Raw genomic sequence first — 25,828 nt, 5'->3', positions numbered from 1 at the left:
GTCTGTGGTCCACCTTGCAGGCCACCACGAGGTTCCGCAGTACCATCTCCAGCCTCTTCCAGGGTGGGTACGCCTTGCCACCTCCCCCAGGGAGCCTTCCGTGACTTCCCCAGGTGAGTCGCTGTGCCCACCCAGCATGACCAGCGCTGGGCCCATGCCCTCCTCACAGCAACCAGGACGCACAAAGTTCTCCTTCCAGGCCTCTTATCAGACCTGCTCTCCCAGTGGCGGGAGGACCGCGTGTACCGTGAAATGCACCTTATGGGCTGGTGGCTTTCCTCCCGCCACCCACAGCCCTCACGCAGCTCTGTGAGCCAGGGGCTAGTTGCTCCCACTCTACAGATGAGAACCCCGAGGCTCCGCAAAACGACCTTGAGGTCAAAGCTGGTCCATCCGACTCCCTCGCCTGGGTGGTGAGACTGTGCCTCCCCGGTCTGCGAACCCTCTCCCTACCCACGCCCCCCAGCACGCTGCTCAGAAAGTGCCCCAGATCAGGACGCCAGGGGAGGGCACAGTGCACACGGGGCACAGTCACTGACCTGGAAAAGAGCTGCTGGCCCAGAGGGTGCGCTTTGCCCATGAACTTGCCTCTCAGGGCTCTGGAGGCAAGCTGAAGGGCCTTAGCCTGTCGCCACCTCCGCGGCTGAGGCGACCAGCCGGGTGAGCACAGGGCGAGCCGAGTCGCTCCCTCTGGAGTTAAGCAGAACCGGGTGTGAGTCCCAACACTCCGGGTGTGAGTCTCGCTCCCTGGGTCTCCCCACCTGGTCGTCAAGGCCCCCTGGGCTGCTACTTTGCAGAGGAGATGAGGAGCAGGTTCTGGATGAGCGGAGACTCCTGTCCCCTCCTCCCGCACCCGGTCTGTGAAATGGTCTATTTCACTGTGGTTCTGCTCGCTGTGGGAACTGTGGGGGAGGGGCCCCACGGCTCTGGCTGCGAAGGTCCTGCACCTGCACCCTCCAGACTGGGGTGCACCCTCCAGACTGGGCTGCTGGGAGAGGCAGTGGTGCCCCGCACGCCTCCGAGGCGGGCACGAGACTCTTGTGCTCCACACTCCCCATCATTTTGGTGGTTTCGTGTTTGTTTTTGTACTGGGGGTTGAACTCAGGTGTTCTCTACCTCCGAGCCACCTCCCCAGCCCTTTTTATTTTTTATTTAGAGACAGGGTCTCACTGAGTTGCTTAGAGCCTCGCTAAGTTGCTGAGGCTGGCTTTGAACTTGCAATCCTCCTGCCTCAGCCTCCAAGCCGCGGGACTACAGGCGTGCGCCACCTGCCCGGCCAGGTTCCCCATCTTTAAGTAGGAGGAACAGGTGCACCTGTCTCGTGTGGCTGCGATAGTAAAGGAGTCAGTGCACGTACGCTCTAAGGACAGGGCCCAGCTCCCAGGAAATGCTCAACAGATGGCCGCTGTGCTTAGCAACGCCAGTGTGAAAGTGGGTGGCCCAGGTGGGGTGGACACGCCAGGCTTGGGCTCCAGGGTCCAGGCCAGCGCCCTGCCCTCGATGCCTGGAGACACACAGGGCTGGGAAGACACAGAGAAGACGCCTCGTCTCCCTCGGGTTCAGCTCACACGCCGAGAGAGGAAGCCTCTGGAACGGAGCCTGGACGTGTGGAGCCACTGGGCCCAGCAGCCGGGAGCATCAGTAGCTGCTAGACTTTTCCCAAGTGCCACCTGGGAGCCAAGTGCTGGGGACACAGAAAGGGACTAAGTGTCCTCCCACTGGGAGTGGGGAGGAGAGTTCTGGGCTCTGTCCAGGCAGGATCTCTGGCTCCCGCCTCACCTCGATCCCTCCGCCCCAGCTAGCGGGGGAGTGCGGCCCTGGCTGCCGTGCGCACTGGCACAGGCGGGAGGGGCGCCCGGTGGTCAGGAGGCCAGCGAGGGGGCCCGGCCCCAGCTGCCCTTGCCCATGGGTGCCCGAGGGCTGGAGGGAGGAATCCGGGGACGGGGAGGCGCTGGGGAGACTGGTCACTTTACCCCTTGTGCTTCTTTGTTCCTAATTGGGGTAAAATACATACAACACCTCGCCACAGTAACCACGTGGGGAGGGTCCTGGGGACTAAACCAGGGACACTTCACCTCTGAGCCACATCCCCAGACCTTTCTGTTTTTTATTTTTTGAGACAGGGGCTCACTAAGTTGCTGAGGCTGGCCTTGAACGTGCGATCCTCTCACCCCAGCCTCTAGAGTCACCGGCTTACAGGTGGACACCACAACACCAGCTCACTGCACCGCTTCAATCTCAAGGCACAGGTCAGTGACATGAAGCACATTCACACTGTCACACAGCCATCGCCACCATCCACCTCCAGAAACTCCTTCATCTTTCCAAACGGGATCTCCACACCACTCAACACCCCTCGCGGTGCCTCTCCCCACGCCCCGGCCCCGGAGCCCCCTTCCACTCCTGGTTAGTTCATGTAGGTGTGGCCTCCCCTAGAGCCCCATGGAGGTCACACGGCACTCGTCTTTGGTGACTGGCTGTTTTCACTCAGCACCATGTCCTCAAGGGTGTCAAACGTCAGTGTCAGCATGTCCTCGCTCACAGGGTTTGGATCTCAGTGTGTCCCACCTCAGAGGTGGGACGTTTGACAGGTGGGCCCAGTGGGAGTTGCTGAGGGCCTTGGGGGCGCTGCCCTCGGGAGGGACTGAGGCAGTTCTCCTGGGACCCCAGGCTAGTTTGCTTGAAAGGGTGGTTACACAAGACTGAGCCTGGTCCCTCCTCGTTCTCTGCTTTCCTATCTCACCATGTGGTCACCCCCTCTCACACACACTCCGCTGTCCGCCATGATGTGACATGGCTGAAGGAGCCCTCACCAGATCCAGAGCCAGGCTGTTTGGATTTTCAGTCTCCAAAATTGTGAGTAAAATAAACATTTTTAAATAAGTTACCCAGCCTCAGGTATTTTGTGTTAGCAACAGAAAACAAATACACACTCCTTCCAGATCTTTTTAATTTTGAATGATGTCATGTATCCTCAGTCAAAAAGTCAAAACCACTTCATTTTTAAGAAGACGAAAACACCCGCTCATTTCCCTCATTCTAAGTTGCAGGAGTTTTTACAATAGTTACAAAAGAGATGAGAGCGGCGAAGACCAGGTAAACATAACAAAACGATCCAGGCCCACCCGAGTCCTCCCTGGGTGACCCCTGACATCAGCGGGCACCTGCTTCCCAACTTTTCCTTGTGAGGTTTTCAGAAAGTGGAAGTGGGATGGGACCAAGTCACTTCCCATCCCACCAGGCTCCACTTGGCAATCAACGGCACCCTTCTCAAAGGGGGTGTAGGGGGACCCCACTGTCACTCCCAAGTCCTAGCAACCTAAACAACGCTGCAGAGGACATCTTGGCGCGTCACACTAACTGGCCCAGAGCAGGTCGCTGCATCAAGGGGGCAGCCCGAGGAAGGGCTTTGAGCCCCCTCACGCCCTGGGCACGGCAAGGCTGGGTGCAGGTGGGCACAGCATCTGGAACAGCGCTGGCCCTGGAGGCAGGGAGGCAGGACCACGCGTCCTCCCCCAGCCTCCGCAGTCCCCCTCTGAGTCGAACGCGGCCTCTCGGTGAACACCGTCCTTCCTTGGGGTGAAGGACCAGGCTCCTCCAAGCTGCGGGCCCAACACCTCTCCTCTGAAAGGACAGAAGTCCCACCTGATGCCGGAGAAGCCTTGGGACAAGTGGCCACGTGCTGCGGTGGGCAAGGCGAGACTGCGTCCCCTGCGGCACGTCCAGCCAGGCGCGGCAGCCAGCGCCGCCTCCCGAGGCCTTTGTGGGTCCGGTCCTCTGCCCAGGACTTTCTCCCCCATCCGTCTCCCTTATCCGACGGCTCCTTCGGGACCCTGCCGTCTGCACCTCCTCCAGGGAGCCCTCCCTGACTCCTCTTCAGTTCCGGGCTGGCACCCAGAAGGCACCGAATGAGAGCTCATGAGATAAAGGGGCCCGCCGGGTGTCACTTCCAGGCCTTCCCGGGGACAGCTGGGGCACCCTGACTCGCTGTGCCCAGGAACGGCCCCCGCCACCGCCCGGCAGCCTCGGTTTCCCAGACCAGCTCTGCGGCTCTCCTCCCCACATCAAAGCCCGGCCTCTCTCCCCAGGACAGAGGACGCCGGTTCCTGCCACCCCCAGAGACCCTCCGCCTCACCCCGCCCACTGTCCTCCAGCCCTGCCCTCCAGGACTCCAGCTCTTGCCCACATCCAAAGCCAGCGGGGGCTGCCTGGGCACCAAGTGGTTGGGCACAGGAGCCAAGGAGCAGGAGGCCCCAGGGGTCTGTGCCCAGAAGGGCCAGGGTCCCCACCCAGGGAAGTGTTTACAGCTTTGAGATAAACACAGACGCCCAAGGCTATTTTGGAAACCTAATATGCACTTTGGATCTCTCCACTGTTTATTCCAAGTGACGGGGCGGCTCGCAGGTAAGCGCAGGGCACGGTGGCCCGGCTCGGGCAGACTCCACGACATGTCACTAACCAGCAGCCCGGGGCCAACAGCCTGGGATTCCAAAGCTCCCTTATCACCTGCAGCCTGGACAAATGAGGGCTTGATGGCCAAGGACAGTCTGCCAGGCAAGAGTCGTCCCCCATCCTGCATTGAAAACGAGGCTCTGTAGTCTGGAGCCGAGTCACCAGCCCAGGCTCAGTTCCCTTATCAGTAGAGTGGAGAACAACCCGGCCGCATGATAAGGGTGACATGCGCACACGGGCCCCACGTGAGGTGACAAAGGAGCAAAGGTGCCTGCCGGTGATCCCAGAGACTCAGGAGGCTGAGGCAGGAGGATGGCAAGCTCAAGGCCAGCCTGGGCCACTTAGTGAGACCCTGTCTCAATAAAAAAAATAAAAAGGGAATGTAGCTCAGTGGTAGAGCGTCCCCGGTCCAATTCCCCAGTACTGCAAAAACAAGAGAGAAGAAAAAGCAGAGAAGACAGATCCCAGCATCAGAAGTCCAGGCCTTTCATAAGTGAGAGCTGAGGCTCAGAGGGGTGCAGGGCCACACCCAAGGTCACACAGCCAGGCAGGGGCTCGGAACTTGGCAAGGCGGGGAGAACGTTCCTGAGCCATGGGGTGGGGGGACGGGAAGAGGGACAAGGACCCACCAAGTAGGCGTGGGTTTGTGCAAGTGTGGGTGGGTCGGGTGGGGACCGTCCACGTGGGCACCGTCATGACCGTCGTGACTGGCGGGAAGGGGCAGGCTCCAGGCCAGCCGGGACAGTACTCGGCCCGCCATGGCTCGGGCCAGGAGGGGCACCAGTGACTACCCAGCGCTGGCCCTGTCCCGTGGCCCCGGCACTCAACGCCATGCAAGCCAGTGGGGAGGGCCGGAGGCGCTGGAACCCCACCCCACACGGGGCCTCCCTCCACCTGCCACAGGACCCACGGGGGCCCCTCTCAGCAGAGAGAGAAGTCGGTCCCCTCAAGACAGGAGGGGACAAAAGAGCATACTGTGCCCCTGTCATGAGAAGCCCTCATGGCAGCTTTGACGTCTCCTTTCCTCCACCCCCTTCTGCTGACGGGGAAACTGAGGCTCACAGAGTTGAGGCGACTCGCTCAGGATCGTGTAAGGTGTCAGTTGACAGCGTGAATGGTCAGCGCGTCCGGCACCGTGAACTCGGTTAATCCCACCACAGCCTTGGGAACAGGCACTAGTGTGGTGCCCATTTCAAAGACAAGGAAACTGAGGCCTGGGGAAGCAAAGAGACCTGCTTGACGTCACAGAGTCTGGAGCGACAGGGCCAGGCCTGGGTCTGCCGGCTCTGGGTCCCACGCTCATGTCCATCTGACCGCCTGATTCTCTTGCCCTACACGGTGGCAGCGCTGGACGAGAGCCAGGGCTGCACTCGTTTCTCTGTGGCTGGTGGCCTCACGCCGGAAGGGAGAAGGTGGAGGGGAGTGTGGCTCCGCCTCCCAGGGGTCAGGAAGAACCCCAAGCTGCTGCACCCCAAAACTTCAAGAGTGGCAGTCTAAGGCCCTGCCCTGGCTGCCAGGCTGGGCACAGCTTGGCCGGGTCCCTGCGGACCCCACAGGGCAGGGTGCTGGGCCTCCAGATGGACTCAGAGTCGACCAACGGGAGTCCCCACGGGCTGCCCGGATGCTGCCAGGAGCCGCCCAGGGCCAGGCAGAGGGTCAACTCCAGTTCTGCCAAGGTACTGGCTCCCCACAGCTCCTCGCCACCAAACCCACCTTCCCGAGATTTGGTCCTCCTGCCACATGATCCCTGGTCTGCCCTCAGCAAAAAATCAGGAGGCAGTCCAAGACAGAGGGCCAGGGAGGAGCCACCTGGCGGGGAAGCAAGGCCCCTAGCCCCTGTCCCCCATCTCCAGACACTGACATCAGACGGACCTGGGATGGTGCCCAACTCGACTGCTCCCCAGCTGGTGATCTGGTAAAGTGACGTTGCCTCTCTGAGCCTCGGTTTTTACATCTGTAAAATGGAGCTAACCACAGTCTCTCCCCATTGGGTTACGAGGATGTGACAAGACTGCAAACACCAAGTGCCTAATATGAGTTTGCCCCTCTCCGAGCAGGCCGCACGTCCAGCTGCCAGAGGGTGTTCCAGCCTCCAGTCCGGCTGAGGTGTGCCTTTCCTCCCCCACTGCCCTGAGTCTCCACCGCCTGGCACACAGCAGACCCTCCACTGTCTCTCCTGGACGGGCGAGTCTGTGAGCTGGAGCCACAGGGCACGCAGGGATCCGGTGTGAGTCCCGCTCGGCCTGCGCTGACTTGCTGTGTGACGCCCAGCCTGCCTCTGCACCTCTCTGGACCTGTCTGCACAAGCTGACTCTCCTACCTTGGGGAGACCCTGTGCACCAGCCACTCCAGGCTGTCAGGAGAGTGGCCAGAGGACACTGCCCAGGGCCGGGCCTCGCAGGAACAGCAGCTTCCATGCACACCCGACAGGCCCACAAAGGCAGCAGGCAGGTCTCCTCCTGGTGACTTTGCCTTGGGACAGATGGGACACAGTGTGGTGTCTGACAGGCCAGATGGCCGGGCTGGCCCGAGGGGCCAGGACACCAGCTGAGAGTCCAGCCCTGGCGGACAAAACTACTTAACCCCTTCCTGCCCCAGCCGCGGAAGGGGTGTCCCCGCTAACGCACATGCAGGCCTCCTGACTGCACCTCAGAGGCCAGGGGCCTCCCTGGGGCCTGGGAGGCTGCGTGGTAACAGGGACAGCGAGGCACACGGGAGGCGCCACAGCTCAGTTCTGAGCTCAGCCCGGGGCACCAGGAATCTGCCAGCCTGGGGTGGGCGGGCAGTGCTGCTGGCTCCCTGGCCCCGGCTACTTCGCTAGCAGGACGCCTGCCTGGGCACGACCACCAGCCGTCCACCGGCCGTCCTCCCCGCCCGGAGGCCCAGCCCCGCCCAAACAGCAGGACACCACAGCCCCAGGAAGAAGCCCGCTCTGCCACGCTGGCTGAATGGACCGAGGCAGGCGAGTGACCTCTCGGCCTCGGTGTCCCCGTCCAGAAAGGCGGGACCTGGGCCTCGTCCTGTTCAGAGGGCTCCATGACTCCGGGAGAAGGAAGATGCCTCCCCAGGAACTGGTGGACCCAGAGGGAGCAGCCCTCCTCCCGAGAGTGCCCAGCTCCAGTCTGAGTCAAGACGGGCCTCTCAGGAGGGTGAAGAAGAGGGGGGCACAGCCGTACCCCACCAGGACCAGGCCGAGCGTGGCATGAGGTCCAGCCACTTCCCTCTCAGAGGAGAACCAAGCAAGGGGAAATGCAGCGTTCAGGATAATGGCTAGAGACCAGGAAGCACTTCCCAATAGAAAAGGCTGAAAAAGGATGAGGGAAGGCGTGTCTAGGGAGTCTCTTCCTTGGCAGTAAGATTTTTAACTGGGATTTGCAATGGTCCCACCTCAAGGTGAGAATCAGATGGTCTCTGGAGACCCTCCAGTGTGCAGCAAGGAACAGTCAGCACGCAGGGGCTCAGATGCTCAAGGGCAACTGGCTCCAATAGGGGCCTGTGCGCGGATCCAGCCGGCGTCTTGGATGTGTCTCAGAGCGGAGGTTGTGGAGGATTCCAGAAAAGCTGGAGGACATATCGAAATTTCTGGGACAGGGGGCTGGGTAAGAGGGCCACCAGCCAGGGGCCAGAGCCATCAGCACAGCAGAGAAAAGAGCGAAGGGCTGGAGTCCACACACCTGATGAGTCCTGGCTGTGCCACCTTCAGCACGTCGCTACCCCTCTCTGAAATAAGGGAGCGAGGGCGACTAAATCCCCAAGCACTCTTCAGCCCTAAGGGCCCAGGAACCGGCGGGCTCCCAGTTCACTGAGGACCATCACTAAAGCTTAAGCACAGGGTCTGGGCAGGGGACCCAAAAAATGATGGACGGATGGATGGATGTCAAGTAGGAAAACACTGAGAGAAGAGCAGAGGCCCCGGTGTCCTCTGAGTGACTCCTTGCGCCTGCCCAGGGATCCCTTCCCGGTGGCCACTGACTCCAGCGTCCGGTCCCTTCTCCACCCTTACATGCGTGTGCCGTGTGCACTGGGCAGATCGTCCGCACAGCGCACGAGCTGATAAGCAGGACTCGACTCCGAATCCTCAGAGGAGAGGGGAAAGCTCCGGCTCCCCAAAGCCATGGGCTCGTCTGCTGCAGCCTCACTGCGGGCGCCCTGGCGGCCAAGACGCCCTCCCGAAGACGGATGTGAACGGAGACTCTGCTGGGGACCCCAGTGCTGATCCCTGGAGTCAGAGACCGGGTGCCGGTGCCAGCTCTGCCACTCTCCAGCTACAGCAGGTAACCAGCCCTTTTGCCTCCGAGACTCGGTTTTCCTACCTGTACAAGGGGCACAAGCACCGCCACCTTTCAGGAGCGTGTCCCTGTGGCTCTGAGCGCCACCATGGGAGAGGAGCGGGCAGGGTGTGACGGCACCGGAGGTCTGCCTCCTCCCTGGAGGAGCTGAGGCCACGCGGGCCTCCCGGGGCTGCTCTGCTGGTCCCCGATCAATCCCTTCTACCTGGTTTCCCACTGGGGTGACGTGCCTGCAGAAACCTGGCAGAAGCTACAAAGTGGCCTTTGTCTCCCAGCCGAAACCCTAAACCGCTGCCCTGACGTCAACCCGGGAGAACAATGGCAAGCCAGCCTTCAGTGTCACCCTGCTGCCAAGGTCTGAGTGAGCGTCAGACACAATCCCTGGAAGAGGCCGTGCGTGGGATCCAGAAGGACGCGGGCTGCAGGGCCCATATCTGCACCCAAGAAGGGGGCCGGGAACATGAGTCCATTTCTCAGCCTGGCAGAGTGCGCCTGGGAAGTCCTTCCAGTGAGCAGTCTGCCGGAGGCGGGCCCCAAACCCAGCCTGCGCCTGGTCCTCATGAGACTTCAGACCAACCAGGCCTCCTGGGGCCGCTTCCAGGCACACAGGAGGCTGTGGCATCCCAGGGAGGCAGACACGCCCCATCATGCCCACCTGGAAGCCACGGGCTCCAGGCGACTCCCTGGGCCAGACACAGCCTTGGATGCGGGTCTTGCCCTCCTGGTCACCCTGTGCTGACAGTCTGACGGGAAGGAGAGGGGCCGTGACCTCCGGCTTGCTGGCCAGGCTGGGGAAAGGAAGCGCCCGGAACGGGTACGGCTGGAAGGGGGAGGGAGCAGCGGTTCTCACTGCGTCACGGCCTGGGGGCTGGGGACAGGCCAGGGCAGAAGGGACAAAGCAGCCTGGGTGCCAGCACCACCCTGAGCACCCAGCACACGCCACCTCACTGGATCCCTGTGACAACCTGGCGAGCCAAGGTCCACATCCCCACTTCACAGCTGGGAGCGCCGAGGCCGGCCGTGGTGTGGCCCGGACGACCCTGCGGTGCCAGCTGCCAGCGAACACCAAGGGAGAGCGCGTCAGAAACTTCATGGTGACTCCCGTGGCTTAATTGTGCCGTAAGTCTCCGGGAGGACTGAGCTACCAGCTGGAGGTCCCTGGCACTGGGCACCAGGTGCTGCCTGCGGCTTCCCGCCTCAGTTCCCAGGGCTTCGGGCTGGTGTGGACGTTCAAGGCGGGACAAAGCCCACTGCCCCGCAAACCAGAGACCATCCAAACCAAAGTGCTATGGGCAGGCCAGGCTGCCAGGGCCAGGGCTCTGGGAACACGGTGTCCGTGGGCCCGGAGGCTCCAGCGTGCCAGGCCAGGCTCTCAAACCCCAACCGTGCTCAGGGGACCGGGATGGCCACGCTGGTCTCACCTGCAGGGTTTATACCAGAGGAAACGGAGGCACAGAGAAATGGAACAGCCAGGCCCACAGCTGCCGGGTGGGGACAGCGGGTCAGTGGACACCGAGACCCCAGCCAGGCTGAGGCTGGTGAGTGTCCTGTGCTACAAGAAGACAAACCCCTGGGCAAGCCGGATCTGCAGCTCCAAGGACCCGGATGTCTGCCCGAGGGGTGGACAGGGCTCCGTGGCCACTCCTCACTTCCAGGCTCCGGTTATGCCCCTGGTGGGGTCTCCTCAGCCCGTGCTCTGGCTGCAGGGGACAGAGGCTGAGCCCCAGGGCGGGAAGTCTGGCCCAGCCCCCGGCCTGCTGTGTGACCCCGAGGCAGCGTCTGTTCTCATTGCGCCGTGTCACGGTGTGGAGGGGCGGCCAGAGACACTGGGAGGCAAACGCCTGGTCTGTGAAAAAGACAGAAGGGACGTCTGCCCATTTGGGATGGTGGGGATGGTTGCGCCTGGAGGCAGGGGAATGGATGAAATGACCTTGGGGAGACTCAGACCCCTGATAAGAGGAAGTCACAGGGCCGAGAAGACCCAGGAACCCTGGCAGGCCAGGGAAGTAGGGTGAGCACCTGCGTGTGACCCGAGGCCCTGGGCCCAAGGGCCCCGATGGCCGGCACTGACCTCAAGGCCGCCGGGACTCCCCTCGATGCTGAGCCCAGCCCACAGTATAGAGGTGGCCTGAGGTGGGGGCTCAACCTGGAGGGTTCGGACTCCTCAGGGTAGAGACAGAGGCTCTGACACGTGCTCACACGCACACGCATGTGCACACACCGACGTGATGTGAGCATGAGTACACACACGTGCACACACATACACACGCACACACGCAACACACATACGCACATGCACACCCACACACCCCAGCAGCAGGGCCAGGCGTCTGGTCGAGGCACAGGATGGCCCCCCAGAGCCTGTCCCGCCTCAGACGAGGTGAGAGTCAGCCGGGAGACAGAAACCAGCAGAAGGAAGAAAGAAAAGAGGGACAGGAGAGGGTGAGAGCGGAGCAGGAGGCCAGAGCCCCGCAGGCCGAGAGGATGGAGGACACACAGCGGAAGAGCACAGTGCTGGCGGGTCCCCGCCCGCCCCACGGCCTCCCTCCAGCCTCCACCTGGAGTACCTTCCTCCTCCTACTCCCACTAGACCTTTGAGTCACAGCCCAAGGGACGGCTCCTCCAGAAAGCCTTCCTGGACTGGCCCCACTCTGGCCCAGCCCTGTCTGGAACCCTGGGGTTTGGGGCACCCAGGACCTCGCCAGTGTCCCACTCAGAGCTCCGGGACCTTCTGGTGCTGACTGAAACATGTTTTGTCTGAAACTTCTTCCCCACCCCATCCCCAAGAGGCCTTCCGCCCATGACCAGGGTGGGACAGGGGCAGAGAGGCGCCCAATGGGTCCTGGGAAGATGTACTGACCTGGCCCAGAGTGGAGTCTGTCTGCCGGGGAATTTCACAAGGTCCGCTAAGACCAGCAGCTCTTCCCTCCCCCAAGAGGGTCAACAGGAGGCAGCGAGCCAAGAACTGTCTTAAATAATCCGAGTAATAAAAAAGGCCAATTAAGAGGGCGGAAGGCACTGTCTGCACTGCAGGGCCTCAGCCCAAAGTCAGGGTGCACAGGCAGAGACTGCTGAGCAAGCATCTCGGAGAGCCGAGGGCAGACCCCGCCCCACACAGCGGGGGCTTTCACCAGGGCCAAAGCCCAACAGCCGGTGAGAGCTGACTGCACATCCCCATTTCACAGACAAGAAAACAGAGGCTCAGAGGGGGTGTGCAATGAGTGTGCCCCTCTGCACACGGCATGCGATAAACGTTGGAGCTGGAGTCTGACTCGTTGGGTTAAAATCTCTGCTGGCCTCTTTTGAGCTCCGATGAGCCCAGTTCCCTCAACTGCCTCGATGGCTCAGTGTCAGCATCTCTAAAATGGGCCAGACGGTACCCCATTCACAGGGCTGGCTCAGCATGAGGGTCCACGAGGTCAACGTGTGTGAACTGCTCCGACCGCGGCCTGGCCACGGGAAACACTGTGTAACACACTCAGGCTGACCCACGCTTACGGGGCTCCCAGCTCGCAGAGGCACTAGTGCAGCAGGTACCTGACACGTGACATGCCCACGCGTGACCCATTTCCCTTCGTCCCCAGACTCTGCGCTCCAGAGGACGGGGCTGTGGCCACTTCCCCTGGTGCCCAGCATGGGGCCTGGTGCAATGGGTGACCAGCCCGTCTTCTCAAATACCACACCCAGAGGTCTCATCCTCCCCAGTAAGAGGGAGCAAAAGACGGTAGCGGGTTCCCTGCGCCCTGCGAGGCTCACGGCGCTGCTCAAAAGCAAGAGTCAGGAGTCCCCAGCCCAGGGTGGAGGCCTGCTTCCACCCGCCCCCGAATGCCCAGGGCTTTCTCCTGCTTGTTATCCGTTCAGAACCTCGGGTCACTCTGGTCTAGGGACACCTTGGGGCTGGGGTGGACAAGCCCCAGCACTAACTTAGAGCCCGAGACTCCCAGCTGGCCCCGGCTCTCTGGGGACCAGGGCCAAGCTGCTTCTCCCTGAGGCATCCCAGGCTGCAGCCAGGGCCTACGGGAGGCCCTGTGGGAAGCCAGGTGTGGGTCCCGTTCCCGGGCATTCCCCACCCGCCACACCTGCCCAGCCGTGCCTGCCTCGCGGCCCCGTCGGGATCCTCGCCGGCTGCGCGGCTCAGGAGCCTCAGCCGCCTGCCTCTGCAGTGACTCCCCTGCTTCTCAAGAAATGACGGCCGTCGAGTGACAGCAGGAAGTCCTCCCAGCACAGCCACCACCTCCCGTTCCACCACCCGCCATGGCAATACTGTGACAGGCTCAAGAGACCCCGCTTCTGGGCCTGCTGCCCGCCCGCTTCTACACTAGTCCATCTACACTAGTCCAGGTGGCACGGGACAAGACTGCCATCTGGGAGGGGCACTGAGCTGGGGGTCTGGAGGCCCAGACAGGACTGACTCGCTGGGCGATTCCGTCCTCTCGAGACGGCTCTGCCGATCACTGTTATTACACACAGACGTTTCACAGAGCCCCGCACCAGCAGGTTCTCAATAAATGGCAGCTGCTAAGTCGTACTGATTTATTTTTACATCCTTTTCCAAGTTGTTTTCATACCACGTTCCTGCAACTGATTTTGACACCAACCCGGGAAGCAGAACTCATGTCACCTCACCCCATTTTACAGAGGGACAAACTTGGGCGTGAGAGATAGACGGCTCATCCAAGATCAGCTAAGTCACAGGGAGGACAGCCTTCCCCGGGCACCGGGCAAGCCCACCTGCTGTGCCGTTCCCGGGAGAGCAAGGCGAAGCTCTGGCCATGCCACAGGCCAGGGTGGACAGGATCTGGACACCACAGGATTCCAGCAGCCCTGTGCCACCATCCGGGGGCTCAGCCGGGCCGCAACCCTTGAAAGAACCAGAAGCTCCCGCCAGGCCCCTGCTGGGTGACGGCAGCCTTCTCTTGTACCAGGGGCTAGAATGAGAAACCACATCCTGCCAGGAAGCCGGGAGCCCTGTGCCCAGCGTGGGCGGGAGGCAGCCCACCTGCGAGGCAGACAGAGCCAGAGCTCACCAGCCCCATCTGGCCAGGGCCCCACAAAGGCTGCGGGCAGAGGACGTGTGGACCCCCACACCCCAACTTCCAGCCAGGTACTTAGCCTCTGCCCCCCGAGGGCCGCACGGCTCCCTCTGTGTCCTGGGAAATCTTCCTCTCTTTTGGAACCTCTCTTTTGGAACTTTACCATGACACACAAAGCGTGCTGCGGCTCTGTGGGCCCTTGGAGACCTCCCACGACCTCAGACCACAGGACTTAGCACCCCCATTTTACAGATGAGGAAACCGAGATCCAGAGAGGCGAAGCTCACTCAGCCTTTCACTCCTGTGCTGGGCCCAAGCATCAGGCACCAGGCAGTGGGCGCTCATTCAGATCCACAGAGCTGATGGGCTGGGACCAACTCCCCGGTCTGCTGACCCTTCCCTCAGTCCAGCGGATCCCGGGATGCCGAGTCTGTGTCATCTCCTATGCCCCAGTTCCCTGCAGACTCCGAGTCCTCCCTCACACACAAATATTTACTCAGCGTGGACTCTGGCCGGCCCTGGCCGGGCTCTTCGAGGAAGAAAGCCCAGAAGCCTAGAAGCCCAGAAGCCAGCGGACACAGCCTGGCTGAGGGTTCAGGCTGCGGGGGCTGCAGCGCAGGGAGAGGTGGGCACTTGGGGACCCGAGAGAAGACGCCAGGGAAGAGCCGCACACTCCTCAGCCTGAGCACAGGGACGTGGGGCTGCCCGGCCTGTCCCAGGCCTTCCAGCATCTGTGTCACGGAAAACGAACGCAGTCCCAGCCTGCCAGAGCCAAGTGGGCGGCCTTGGTGTCCCTGTCACCCGGCTCCAGTCGAGCCTCCTGCAGGTCGATGCGTCTGCTGGCAGCAAGGGCATGCTCAGACCGCCTACCCTTCCGCGTCCTTCAAACCCACACGTGCAGACATCCGCACGGAGCCCAGAGCCTGGGGGAGGGTGCGTGTGCACGCGTGTGCATGTGAGCGCGTGCACGTGAGGCCGGGGCGCCTGGGGGGCCGCGAAGCCCCGCCCGCATTCCTCCCAGAAGGAATCTCCAGTGTCAGCTGTCTCCCTTCCTCGGCTCTTCTGGGACCTCGGTCCCACCCCTCCCCTCCAGCTCGAGGCTCTGAGAATCCTTCCCAAATTTGTCCCAGAGAGAGTGCCCGCCCGGCCAGGAGACTGGGGCGCACGGTTCTCCAGTGACCAGGGCCTAGGAGGAGGGGGCTGCGCGTGAGGAGGAAGTGGCGGAGGCCAGAGGCTTCCGGAGGCACAAATCAACTGCTCGGAGCAGCCCGGGCCTCCTGAGGCAGGACAAAGAGGCAGCCCTTCCCTCTGCCCTCAGCCCCGCGGCCGGCGCCTTCCCTGGGACAGAGTGCAGTGCCCGTCCTGAGAGGCTCCGCTGGGCAGTCCGGTGCCCAGAAGTTCTCGTAAATTAAGAGAAGAGACTTTGCCAAGGGGAGAGGGTGGGCTAGGGAGGAGGACAGGACGGAGCCCGCCAGGCCCCAGGCCCTCACGCAGGAGCTCACCTGGTCCTGCCCAACCCCGGGGCAGCAACCTGGGTCCCTGGGAACAGAGGAGGGAGCACTGGCTCAGCAGCTCAGAGAGGCCAAGCAACTTGCCCATAGTCACACAGACGGTGGCAAAGCGGGGATTCCAACGGTTTTGCACCACCCCAAGGAGCCTCACTGGGAAATCAGAAATAATGAATCCGTAACACTGGGAGCTTCAGAGATAATAAAGTGTCAATGCAAGTGGCACAGAATGAAGTCTTCTAGAGCCCTGGGCACTCAGGGGCCAGCACCCACCTGCTGGGGGGCCTCCCTGGGCGCGACTGGAAAAGGCAGGGGACACTCCAGCTGCCTCACTCGCCACCCATTTGGGAGACCTCCATTCTGGCTGACAGCCCAGCCCCTTCCGGCTCATAGTCAGAAATAGCTGTGACAAAAGTTCCTCCCATCCCAGAAAGGGGCTTAAAAAAAATGCTTAAAACAGACACCAAAAAAGCAGAGAGAGAAGAAAAAAAGTGGAGAGAATTTTCTAAGCCCCGACTGCAGGCAGACGAGGCGAGCTTCCGCGTCAGAGCAAGGAACGCAGCTCGGAAGCCGCCCGCTGGGCTCTGGGGGTCCTGCGGGGCCTTTGTTCCCCCCTCTAACGTGGAGCCCACCGCTAGGCCAGCGCCGCTGTCAACCCGCAGCTGCCTCGGACCATGGTTTGGGAGTCAGATGGAAACGGAGCTGCTGAGGTCGCCGTGGGTCCATTCCAGCTCCCAGCTCCCACTGTCCCCGGAATGGCCCAGGCACCCTGCTGTGGCCCCCACCGGCCCAGATGATCACAATGGTCCCTCTTAACTCCCAACTGACCCTCCAATTCACCCCAGGCCCCAAGGGAAAACCAATCTAGCCAGGGACACACACCCTCCACACCTACCTGCTCAGGAGAACGAGACCAGTCACTCCAAATCACACCGGGCCCGAGGTCCAGGAGGGGTGCAGGGGCACAGACCCCTGAAAAAGTCCCTGTGCCCAACAGGCAACCAGGCCAGTACTACCGGCACTGGGCAATTCCCCGCCACCAGGTTCCAGGAGGAGCCTCAAAGAGTTAACCTCAAAGAGTTCCTCCTTCCAGAGCCAATGAAGAGAGAGGAGAGCATTTAAACAGTTCGCCTGGAAGTGGGCTAGGCAGCACTGCCTTTGCCCCAAGCCTGGACCCTAGCCACCCAGGGCAGAAACAAGAGGGACAGCAGTGCCCAGAACAAAGAAGGAAAACAGCAAGCATCTGTCAGAAAGATCAGGCAGAAAGATCAGTCATAGCCTATATCTTGAGTCACAGACCTAAACTAGAGTGAGCTGAAGGGATTACCTAAAGGAACCCTGTCACGTAAAGGTGGAGAACCTGAGGCTCAGAGAAGGTAGCAGTTGACCCAAGGTCACACAGCACACAGTGGCAGAACTGAACCTGCAGTTCAGCTCTCCTGAATGCCAACTAAGAAAACTCTCCACCTGTTTAAAGTTCAGATAAATTCAGCAGGAATCTCCCAGGGAAAAGCCCCCAGCTTGCAAACTCAGAACAGGATATTTTGGTGACACTGGGTGGTGACAGAGGAGAGTGTTTGTTTTGGTTTCCAAATCAACGCTTGACAACCTTGTGCTCTATACAGTCTCAGTGACCACATTTCCCACGTGGTAAATGGCTGGTTGGGCCGAGGGGAAACCAAAGAAGTAGCAAGCAGGACCTGGGCGGGGCACCCCGGCCAAAGCTCTGGTTTGGGTGGATGTTTCCAAAACATGGTCGGGCACCACTGCGGGTACGTGAGAGGGTATCAGATGGCGACTCTCATGAAAACCCAGTGAACGTGCAGGTGAGTGCAGAAGCAGTGTGCTCCAGCCGTACGGCAGAGCCCCTCGGCAGCAAGACACATCCTACGGAGGCAGGCTACATGAGGATGAACCTCAGAAACGTTAAGTAGAAAAGCCAGACACCAAAGACCACGGAGTGCATGAAGCCGCTGATGTGACACGTCCAGAAAAGACAAGTCCATATACACAGAGAGCAGGTCCCTCTTTGTCTTCTACATGGGCATGAAGGCTGTTTGGGGGATCGAGAACTCTAAATCTGGACCCGGCAGATGGTTGCACAAATCTGGAAATTTTCTTAAGTCATTGATTTACTTCAAATGGGTGGCTTTTATGATATGCAAATTAGACCTCAATAAAGCTGTTAAACAACTTCACATAATTAACAGGACAGGTGTCAGGTGTCCTACATGGATAGGGCCACAAATCATGGAGGTGGGAGCCCAAAAGCCTCCAACTTGAAGAACACTGAGCTGCACACCCCAGGTGCACACCCCACTCTTTGGGGAAGCCAGTCAGGGTCCCTGAGGCTGTTGAGTTCCTCCAGGTGATGACAGACTATCCTGGGACATTTCCTTTCCTAGACAGGATCTTTCCAGTGGTCGCCAGTCAGGGATCTGTGTAGACATCCTGGGAGGATCAAAAGACTTAGTGGCCAACACTCCAGGTAAACCCTGGTCTCATCTCCCAGACCATGTCTTCTCTTGTGGGTGGCGGGTCAGAGGTAGGTTAGAAGCTCAAACTCAGATCATCAAGGCTGGGAAATATTTTGAAATCGTGTAGCTCAGTGGTTTTTAAATTTTTTTTTTTTAAGTTGATCAAAAATCCACCCTCCCCCAAAAGGAAAATTCTTATGAAAAACCCCAATATAGCAACAAATAAAACCAGAATGTTACATACATAAATTTCTAATGTCGGCCCAAGTACCTACCAGTCACCTATTCTAAATTCAATCAATGCAACTGACGAGGCTATTCTGCTGCATTAACATCGAGGCTGGGGATTAGGGACGACAGTTCCACATCCAGCTGAATTCCATCCCAGTTTGGGCTGCAGAGCACGACAGAGATCCTGAGGCACACAGGTGAGAGACTGTGATGGGGGCTCGTTTCCGGCAGTTTGCATGGGAATCAGACAGATGGGGAAAGAGGTGCCTTGGGGTCAACTGTTAATAAGTTAGCATGGTGCAATCAGGTGAATCAACACCAGGAACTTAGAAGAGAGAACACTTTTGTGACTGCCGTAACATTGTAACGCTTCTTAAAAATAATTTTTATGAAGTATTCGAGGAACCCCTAAAGCATGACTGAGGAAATCCAAGATTGCCGGGATCACCGTTCCAGCCCCAGCGCCTCGCTTTACAGCGAGGGACCTTGCACTTTGGAGAAATCCAATGTGAGGCCTGAATTGACTTTGGAAAAGATGGGTCTTTCCAGTGCACAAAATTATGGAGGTAGGTAGGGAAGGTATGCGTGCACCCCAAAAGGCCGAGAGAAGGACACCTGCACCCTACCTGCCCCAGGAGCGCCAGCTCATTCCAGGCCAACGCCAAAGACTGACATCACACCCCACACCCTGGGTGCAACTTGAACAGCTCATTGCTCAATGCCAACCCATCTCCCTCTGAGACCGGGCACAGTCTTTCCATCTCCTTAGTAGCCAGGTCCGAAGAGCACACACACCATTAAACAAACACAAGGCAAGCCTGTGGAATGACAATGACGACATGGTCAAAGCGGCAGACAGGAGGGCCAGGCCCATCCCTCCCGAGTTTCACCATCGAAAGCTTCTTACCCTGACCCGCCCAGTCAGGTCGATCACCAGGGGCAGAGGGGTGGCCTCCTTATAAAAGCATCAGGCCATCCTCAGTTCCTCCAGAGAGAAAGGTACCCCAGAAGGGAAGCACTGACAGCCCCAGGCATTGCTGCTCCTGTTGGCTTGAAAAAGTGGCTACCATCATTAATGACAGTCACCTGGTTACTTTTCTTTTTGAGGTATTGGGGATTGAACCTAGGGCCTCGCACATGCCAGGCAAGCACTCTACTACTGAGCGACACCCCCAGCTCTTTATTCTGAGGGTCTCACTAAGTTGCCCAGACCTGCCTTGAACTTGCAGTCCTCCTGCCTCAGCGGCCTGAGTAGCTGGGATACAGGAATGCGCCACCACACCAGCCACTGGATTACTCCATACCTTGCGAAAAACAGCAGCATGCTACTCTCCCTCCAGCCCTGCCGGTGTATTTCACTGTTCCCATTTCTCTGGTGAGCACACAGGCTTGCCAATGGCTTAACAATCTCTCTGGCAGGTGATGGAGTGGGCATTAGAATCAGCGGCTAGCCTGCTCCGCGGGAGAAGGAAGGAGACCTTGTTCAGCTCCCTCAGCAGACTTTAAGGAAAGAACGAAAAGTCCTTCTGGATTCCGAGCCACGGCTCCATGTGCGGAGTTGCCCAGGCCTGAGCAGCAGCCCAGGGCCAGAGGCCCCTCCCCCATCCAGGCCTGAGATACTGCAGATGGACCCCACTCATCAGAAGGCTAAGCAGAACTTACTGTCAATCAGGACACAGGCGGGAAGCAATGTCCATTTTCCAGCCAGGGAATCTGGACTGAACAGAACACACCAGCCAGTCCTGCAATCAGTGTGTCCCTCACCTCTAGCCAGAGTCTGTGGTCTGGGTTCATCTAATGTCCAGTCTTCCAAACCAAGGTTATCCCCTTGTGGGTACCTTTAGGGCTGAGTTCACTGGGGCTCAATAAACTATGAGACTTGGGAAGCATGGAGAAGACATTTTTAAAAGCTAATGGTCAGCCTGCTGTAGTTCTGGTTCTCCAGACCAGGGAGCTGGACCTTACAGAACAGGAGGAGACAAGGGGTAGGGACAGATCCGCCCAATTTCATACACATGATCTCATTACATTCATAACGAAAACATAAAGGCAGTGAGCTAGGTAAGAGAGTCTTCTTTTCGGCCATTGAAGGAGGGAAGCCTACCTCCCAGAGCCTTGGGAAAATACCTAGGTTGGGAGATAAACTAGACAGGAGCAAAGTCACCGGATCAAATCCTGACTTCACCGTGTATTAGCCCAGCCGTCTGGGTCAAGGCACTTCGCACCTCTGCACCTCAGTTTCCTCATCTGCAAAATGGGGATTACACTACCTCACAGTCTGCATTGCCGAGAGGACAAAAAGGAAATCACATACAACACCGCTGACTATTACGTCCCTTAGGAAACAACGTGCCTGGACCAGTGACAGCGCGGACGTATCCCCAACCGTAGTCAGCGCCACCCCCATTCTTGGACCCAGATAACAGTCTTTCCAGCGCATGTAGAGCGCTCTGCAAACACAGCTTAGAGCCCACCTGCCAGGACCAGCTGCCCGCCCTGCCCTACTGCGCGCACATTCCGCGGCTGCCTGGACCTGGACGCCCCCTCCCAGGGAGAGGCGGGGGAGGGGCGGCCCCACTCACCTCCGCTTGTACTCGTCGCGCTCGCGCTTCACCTTGGCCAGCACATTGTAGAGCGCGCGGATCTCCGGCGTGATGGTGTCAATCTGCACGCCCACGCCGTCGGGGTGCACCCAGGACACACCAGGGCCCTGCACAGTCTCCACGCCGCCGCCGCCCGTGCGCCGCACCTGCGTGTAGCTCCAAATGGTCCCGGGCAGCCGGCCGTAGTGCTGCGGGTGCGAGCCGCCACCGGGGGGCAGGCAGCCCAGAGCCACGGCGTTGGCGTTGGCGCCGGCCACCGGGCCGCCGCCGTGTCCGCCGCCAGGCACTGGTGGCCGCAGCAGCTCAGGCCCGGTCTGCACCGCCTGCTCGCGGGAGAAGGTCTTGTAGCGCAGCCGCCGCTCGCGCTCGCTCTGCTGCTGCTCCAGCTGCTTCTCCAGCAGCCGGTTGCGCCGCTCCAGCTCGTGCACCTTGGCCAGGAAGCAGCGGAAGCGCACGTTGAGCCCCTTCAGGAGGTGGATGTTGGAGCCCAGGTCGTCTCGCAGCGCTGCCGTCACCGGCGACGGCCCTGGCCCGGCCCCACCGCCGCCGCCGCCGCCGCCGGGGCAGCCGCCGCCGCCGCCCGGCGGGCAGCCGAAGGCCAAGGCCATTTCTCCGAACAGCAGCGAGTTCACCATGCGCCGGCTGCGCGGCTCAGGGCCCCGGACCCGCGGCTCCAGGTGAGGCTCCAGCTCCGGGCAGGGCTCCCGGCGCGGCCGGGCCAGGGCGGGCGCGGGCTCCAGCGCGGCCGGCCGGGCGGATCCAGATGCGCGCCAGATGCGGCCTCCGCAGTGACGGCCGGCTAGACTGCCCCCGGATGTGGGCGCCGAGGCGAAGGATGGGACGCGGCCGCTCCTCGGGCCGCGGTGCAGGCCGCGGTGACTGTGCGAGGCTAGTAAGGGTCGCGGGTCCCACCACCCGGGCTGTCAGAGTCGCTGTGAGGGGGCCGCGGCAGGCGCACGCAGAGGACTCTCCGCCGGCACTACCCGCTCTGCGGCGGCCCCTCCCACTGCAGACACTGGCCCCGCCCCCGGTCTGGCCCCGCCCATCCCTCCTCCCTCTGCGGCGTTCCCCTGGCAGAAGCTCCGCCCCCGAGGCCCGCAGGGCCGGGCCACGCCCACAGACCTGAGGCTCCTCCCACTCCAGGCTCCGCCGCTTTCTTGGCGCAGTAGACCGCTGCCGCAGCTCTGGCTCCGCCCCGCTCCCCGGCTGGACCACGCCCTCCCCTGCGTCCGGTCCTGACACCCCGCACCACTCGGGTTCTCTGCCCTCGAACGCCGACCGCAGACCTGCACCAGGGACCGGGTTAGCTGGAACCGCCGCAGAGCCAGGCCGGCCTCTTAAAGGGGCCAGCAACCTCGGCAGCGCTCGCTTCCCCCTTTAGGGACTCCCCTCCCCCACCTCGTCCGCCGGGGAGGCCCCATTTCTCTGTCCTCTCCCACCCCAAATTTCCCTACCCCACGTTCCACGGATGCGGGTGACAGCCTCCTGGAAGGGCTGAGGGACCACAGCATCCGAAGTCACCTCGGCACCCACCCCGACTCCAGCAGGGGACGGCCTAGATCGCCCTTCCCGACTTAAGGCAGCGCTTCCGCCCGCACGTCCCCCATGCGGAGGATCCCGGCTGCTAGGCTCCTGGGCTGCTCGCGGCGGACCTCGTAGTCCCGAGATCTGCCTGGACACTGAGCCCGCTAGTACCCGAGCTTGTACTCACAAATGCTCCAGGGAGCCAGGGGGACCGGGGTAAATAAAGCAAAGACCCTTCGGAATTACACCCGGAAGCTGTGCCTGGGCCTCCTGGCCGCCTCTGAGCTGTTGACCACCTCCCCACCACCGCTCAGTCACGCCTGAGATGCAACTGAGCCCAGAGCTAGGGGTCTATTCCATCCAGCCGCCCTAGCTGCAGCGTCGGGGCAGAACCAGTGAGGACGACACATGCATTCATTCGTTCATTTCTTCAGGGGTTTTCACACCAACCACCCCTCCCTGAAGGCCAAGTTCTTCAGACTCCTGATGTCTCCTAGATGAATTTGCAAACATTAGTATATGTCAGGTGTCATACTTGGTTACTGTGCCCATTTTATAGACAAGGTCACTGAGACCTGAGAAACCCCAAAGAGCCCAAGACACATACTCTAACCGCACCACCTCACTGCCGGCCTTTTGTTAATTTCTGCATTTGATCCTCACCATGAGCTTCAGAGGAAGGCAGGAAACCATCTTTGAATACCTAAGGCTTGCATTGTGTGCATGATAACCAGATAGGTGTCACATTCCAGATTCTCCTGGCAATATTTTTTGCACTGGCATTTAATTTTTTGTCTTGTTATTAACTTATGTTTGTCTGGTCTCTTTATGTGTAAGCTTGAGGGCAGTTACCCTGTCTTAAAGAGACAATGTCTCGTTGTTCTTAGTGACAAAAGAGACACAAGCCTGCTCCTGGGGACATTGTGGTGTGCTATTAGTCACTGGGTTTTTTATTTGGAACAAACCCTTCACATATTCCCTTCCCTTGACCCCAGCTCCTTGTGCCTTGCTGAAATGGATCTGCTTTTGAGCTCCAAAACTCACCAGTCTGGAAAACTCTTTCTGCTTAACTTGATCCAATCCGGTCACTGTTCTTTACTCTTGGTTCCCTCACCTCTTAGTGGTTTTCTTGTTTATCTAACCCAAAGATTCAAAAGCCCTTTGCCAGGAAGCAGGGGTTCTTGGACCCCCACGGATACTGAGAATAGAATTCTGAGCAGCCCATGACATTGGAATGGACAATCTTTATGTTCACTAATCTCTAAATGAGACTTAGCATTTCCTTTGGTTATGAGTAAGCAGCAAGTAGAAGCACTTGGGATTTTGTCACTAATAAAAACTACTGATTTTTTTTCACATCATACCACAGTTACTGTAGGTACCCTGAGATACTGTATAAGCTACCCAGCTCTGAAAATCATATTAAACCCACCACTAAATCTTATTATTTAATGTATTAATAAAGAAGAACATTTACAGTCACAAATTTGCTTTTTTGATATTTTGATGTCTGTATTTTAGTTACATTGTTTTAATTGCATACTATAAAAATGCACCCTAAGTGTTTTTAAAAACTACTCTGAGTAGGATCTACAGGTTTCACCAGATGCCTGAGGGGCCCAAGGAACAGAAAGGGTTAAAAAAAACACACACCTGGGCTGGAGATATAGGTCAGTTGGTAGAGCGCTTGCTTCGCATGCACAAGGCCCTGGGTTCAATCCCCAGCACCGCACTCTAACACACACATACACACACACACACACACACACACACACACACACTCCTAAGGAGTGACTTCACAGAACCTCTTCCAGGAAGGATCTGTCCTGCCAACAATTATCCTAGAACTGGGGTGTGACATCCTCTTGGAGGGGGCAGCCCTGACTTGATCGTTTATGGGCACCTGCTTGGGCACTGACCCTGCACTGAAAGCTGAGGCAGCAGCTTTGGGAGTGCCAGGTGCAGAGGAGGGAAGCTGAGCTTGGGGGAGAGGCTGAGGAGAGGCCAGGAGACCTGCAGGACTCGCAGCTTGAAGCTTGAAGCTGAGCCATAGGAACAGGCAAGCACAAACGCCATGGCTGGGAAGTCATCTCAGGGCCACAGAGGAGAAGCGAGATGCTGTGTGTCTTGCTGTGGGGGCAGGAATACCTAGCAAAGGGCCTTCCAGGGGCGGGCCTCCCAGGGACACCGTGTCAGTTTCCCTGGGACCAAAGGTGTCTCCCTTGACGTCAGACTTCTATTACCCAAACCCAGAGGGTCCAGAGCAAACTGGAATGAGTTGGTTCCCTTACTTCCAGCAGATATGTATCTGGAGACTTCTGAGACTAGCAGTTCTGGCTTTCAATGTCAGCAATAAATGGTAACTATTATCATCCCAGCCTTCACTTTTTTTTTCCCCCCTTAAGCAAACAGGGAAAGTTCATAGCTGTGTAAAGAAGAGGGGGATAAAAGCACACCCCAATCCCATGTCCAGTCGCCCTCTCCGGTGCCAGAGTTCAGTCCTGCTGCCAGGGAGAATGCATGGCTCCCTCTCCCTGAGTCCCCCCTCCCAACCCCCAGGCTGCAGTTTCTAGAACATTCCCATCAGGTTTCTTCATGAGAAATGAAAGACGGCAATAAAACATGATGGTACAGAGGAAAGGGAGTGGCTGCCAGCCCTCACGATGCTGCAGGTGAAAAGTAATCCTTTAAGCAGCACAAGCAAATTCTTAAGATGTCCCAACTCTCCTCCCCAGAAAAACAATAATGACAACAGCAGCCAAAAAAAAAAAAAAAAATCTTGGCAAAACAGGCAACTCGTGCTCAGTCCAGCCTCAGCCGCAGGTTGTGGGCCTCAGCCTCGCTGGCTGCCCGGGCTTACAAGCGACTTAAGCTGCCTGTTGGTTCAACAGTTTTTCTAGATGAGTTGGCCTTCCCTCAGAAAGGGTGTGGATGGCACCAAAGTCAGACGCCAGAGTGTCCCCCTGGCTCCCCTGACAGTGCTGATCTTGGTCAGCTGCCTTCAGGGAGACCTCTCTGCTTCCAGCACCTTCTCCCAGACTCCCCAAGGCCCGCCAGAGTCAGGCTCCGTCAATTACCAACCGGTGATCCTGAGCAAGCTACTCAAACTCTGTGCCTCAGTTTCCCCTTCTGTAAAATGGGATGGTCACGGTTCACAGGGTGGCTGCAGGCCTGAACAAGTCCACACCTGTGAAGCGCTAGCTATCAGGAGCCAAATGCCACCAACCTGGACTGTGGCCAGGCCCTGTTGGAGGCAGGGCTTTGAGTGCCACATGACGAGCCATCAGAGGTTTGCAGCCCGCACACCCTAAGGAAGGCCCGGTGCACTCATCCAGGGGCCCACGGGTGCAGGGGCCTTGCTCTCAGGCCACGGTCTGGATTCCCATAGAACGGGTATCTGTTAAGCATCTCTTTCACCCCAACCTTCTCACTAGAACCCCATTTGTTCAAGAACTTCTTACAGATGGTGAAACGGCTCACAGGGAGAGCAGGGCTCCTCCAAGGACATGGTCCTTGGCACAACCGAGCTTGGAACCTCCACAACCGAGCTTTTGAAACCTCCAAAGAGCGGCAAGAGGCACAGAGCACAGGAGGGACAGGGACGTGGTCAGAGAGGCAGCGCCACGCTGAGAAGTGTCGCCCTGCACTCTCGCCCGGGCCTCTCCACGGCCGGCTCCTCCAGGCCACGGCCGTGCTGGCTGGCTGGCTCTC

The 25,828-nt window shown here is 59.3% G+C and overlaps 1 protein-coding gene across 2 annotated transcripts in view; it reads right to left on the bottom strand.

Annotated features, from left to right (window-relative positions):
• Positions 1 to 21,581, bottom strand: part of Iffo2 (intermediate filament family orphan 2) — a 42,652-nt gene extending 21,071 nt beyond the window's left edge. The window contains exon 1 of one of the 2 annotated variants that reach the window (XM_047556591.1): positions 20,573 to 21,581. In XM_047556591.1, the coding sequence (XP_047412547.1) occupies positions 20,573 to 21,228 (656 nt within the window). In that variant the 5' untranslated portion in view covers positions 21,229 to 21,581. The remainder of the gene's footprint in view (positions 1 to 20,572) is intronic. The other variant, XM_047556583.1, reaches the window with a different exon arrangement.
• Positions 21,582 to 25,828: the final 4,247 nt, after the last annotated feature.

Source organism: Sciurus carolinensis, chromosome 1 (genome assembly GCF_902686445.1).
Source record: "Sciurus carolinensis chromosome 1, mSciCar1.2, whole genome shotgun sequence".
Lineage (NCBI taxonomy): Eukaryota > Metazoa > Chordata > Mammalia > Rodentia > Sciuridae > Sciurus > Sciurus carolinensis.
Note: the sequence above shows the minus strand (reverse complement) of the source record. Positions and strands in the feature narration are given on the sequence as shown.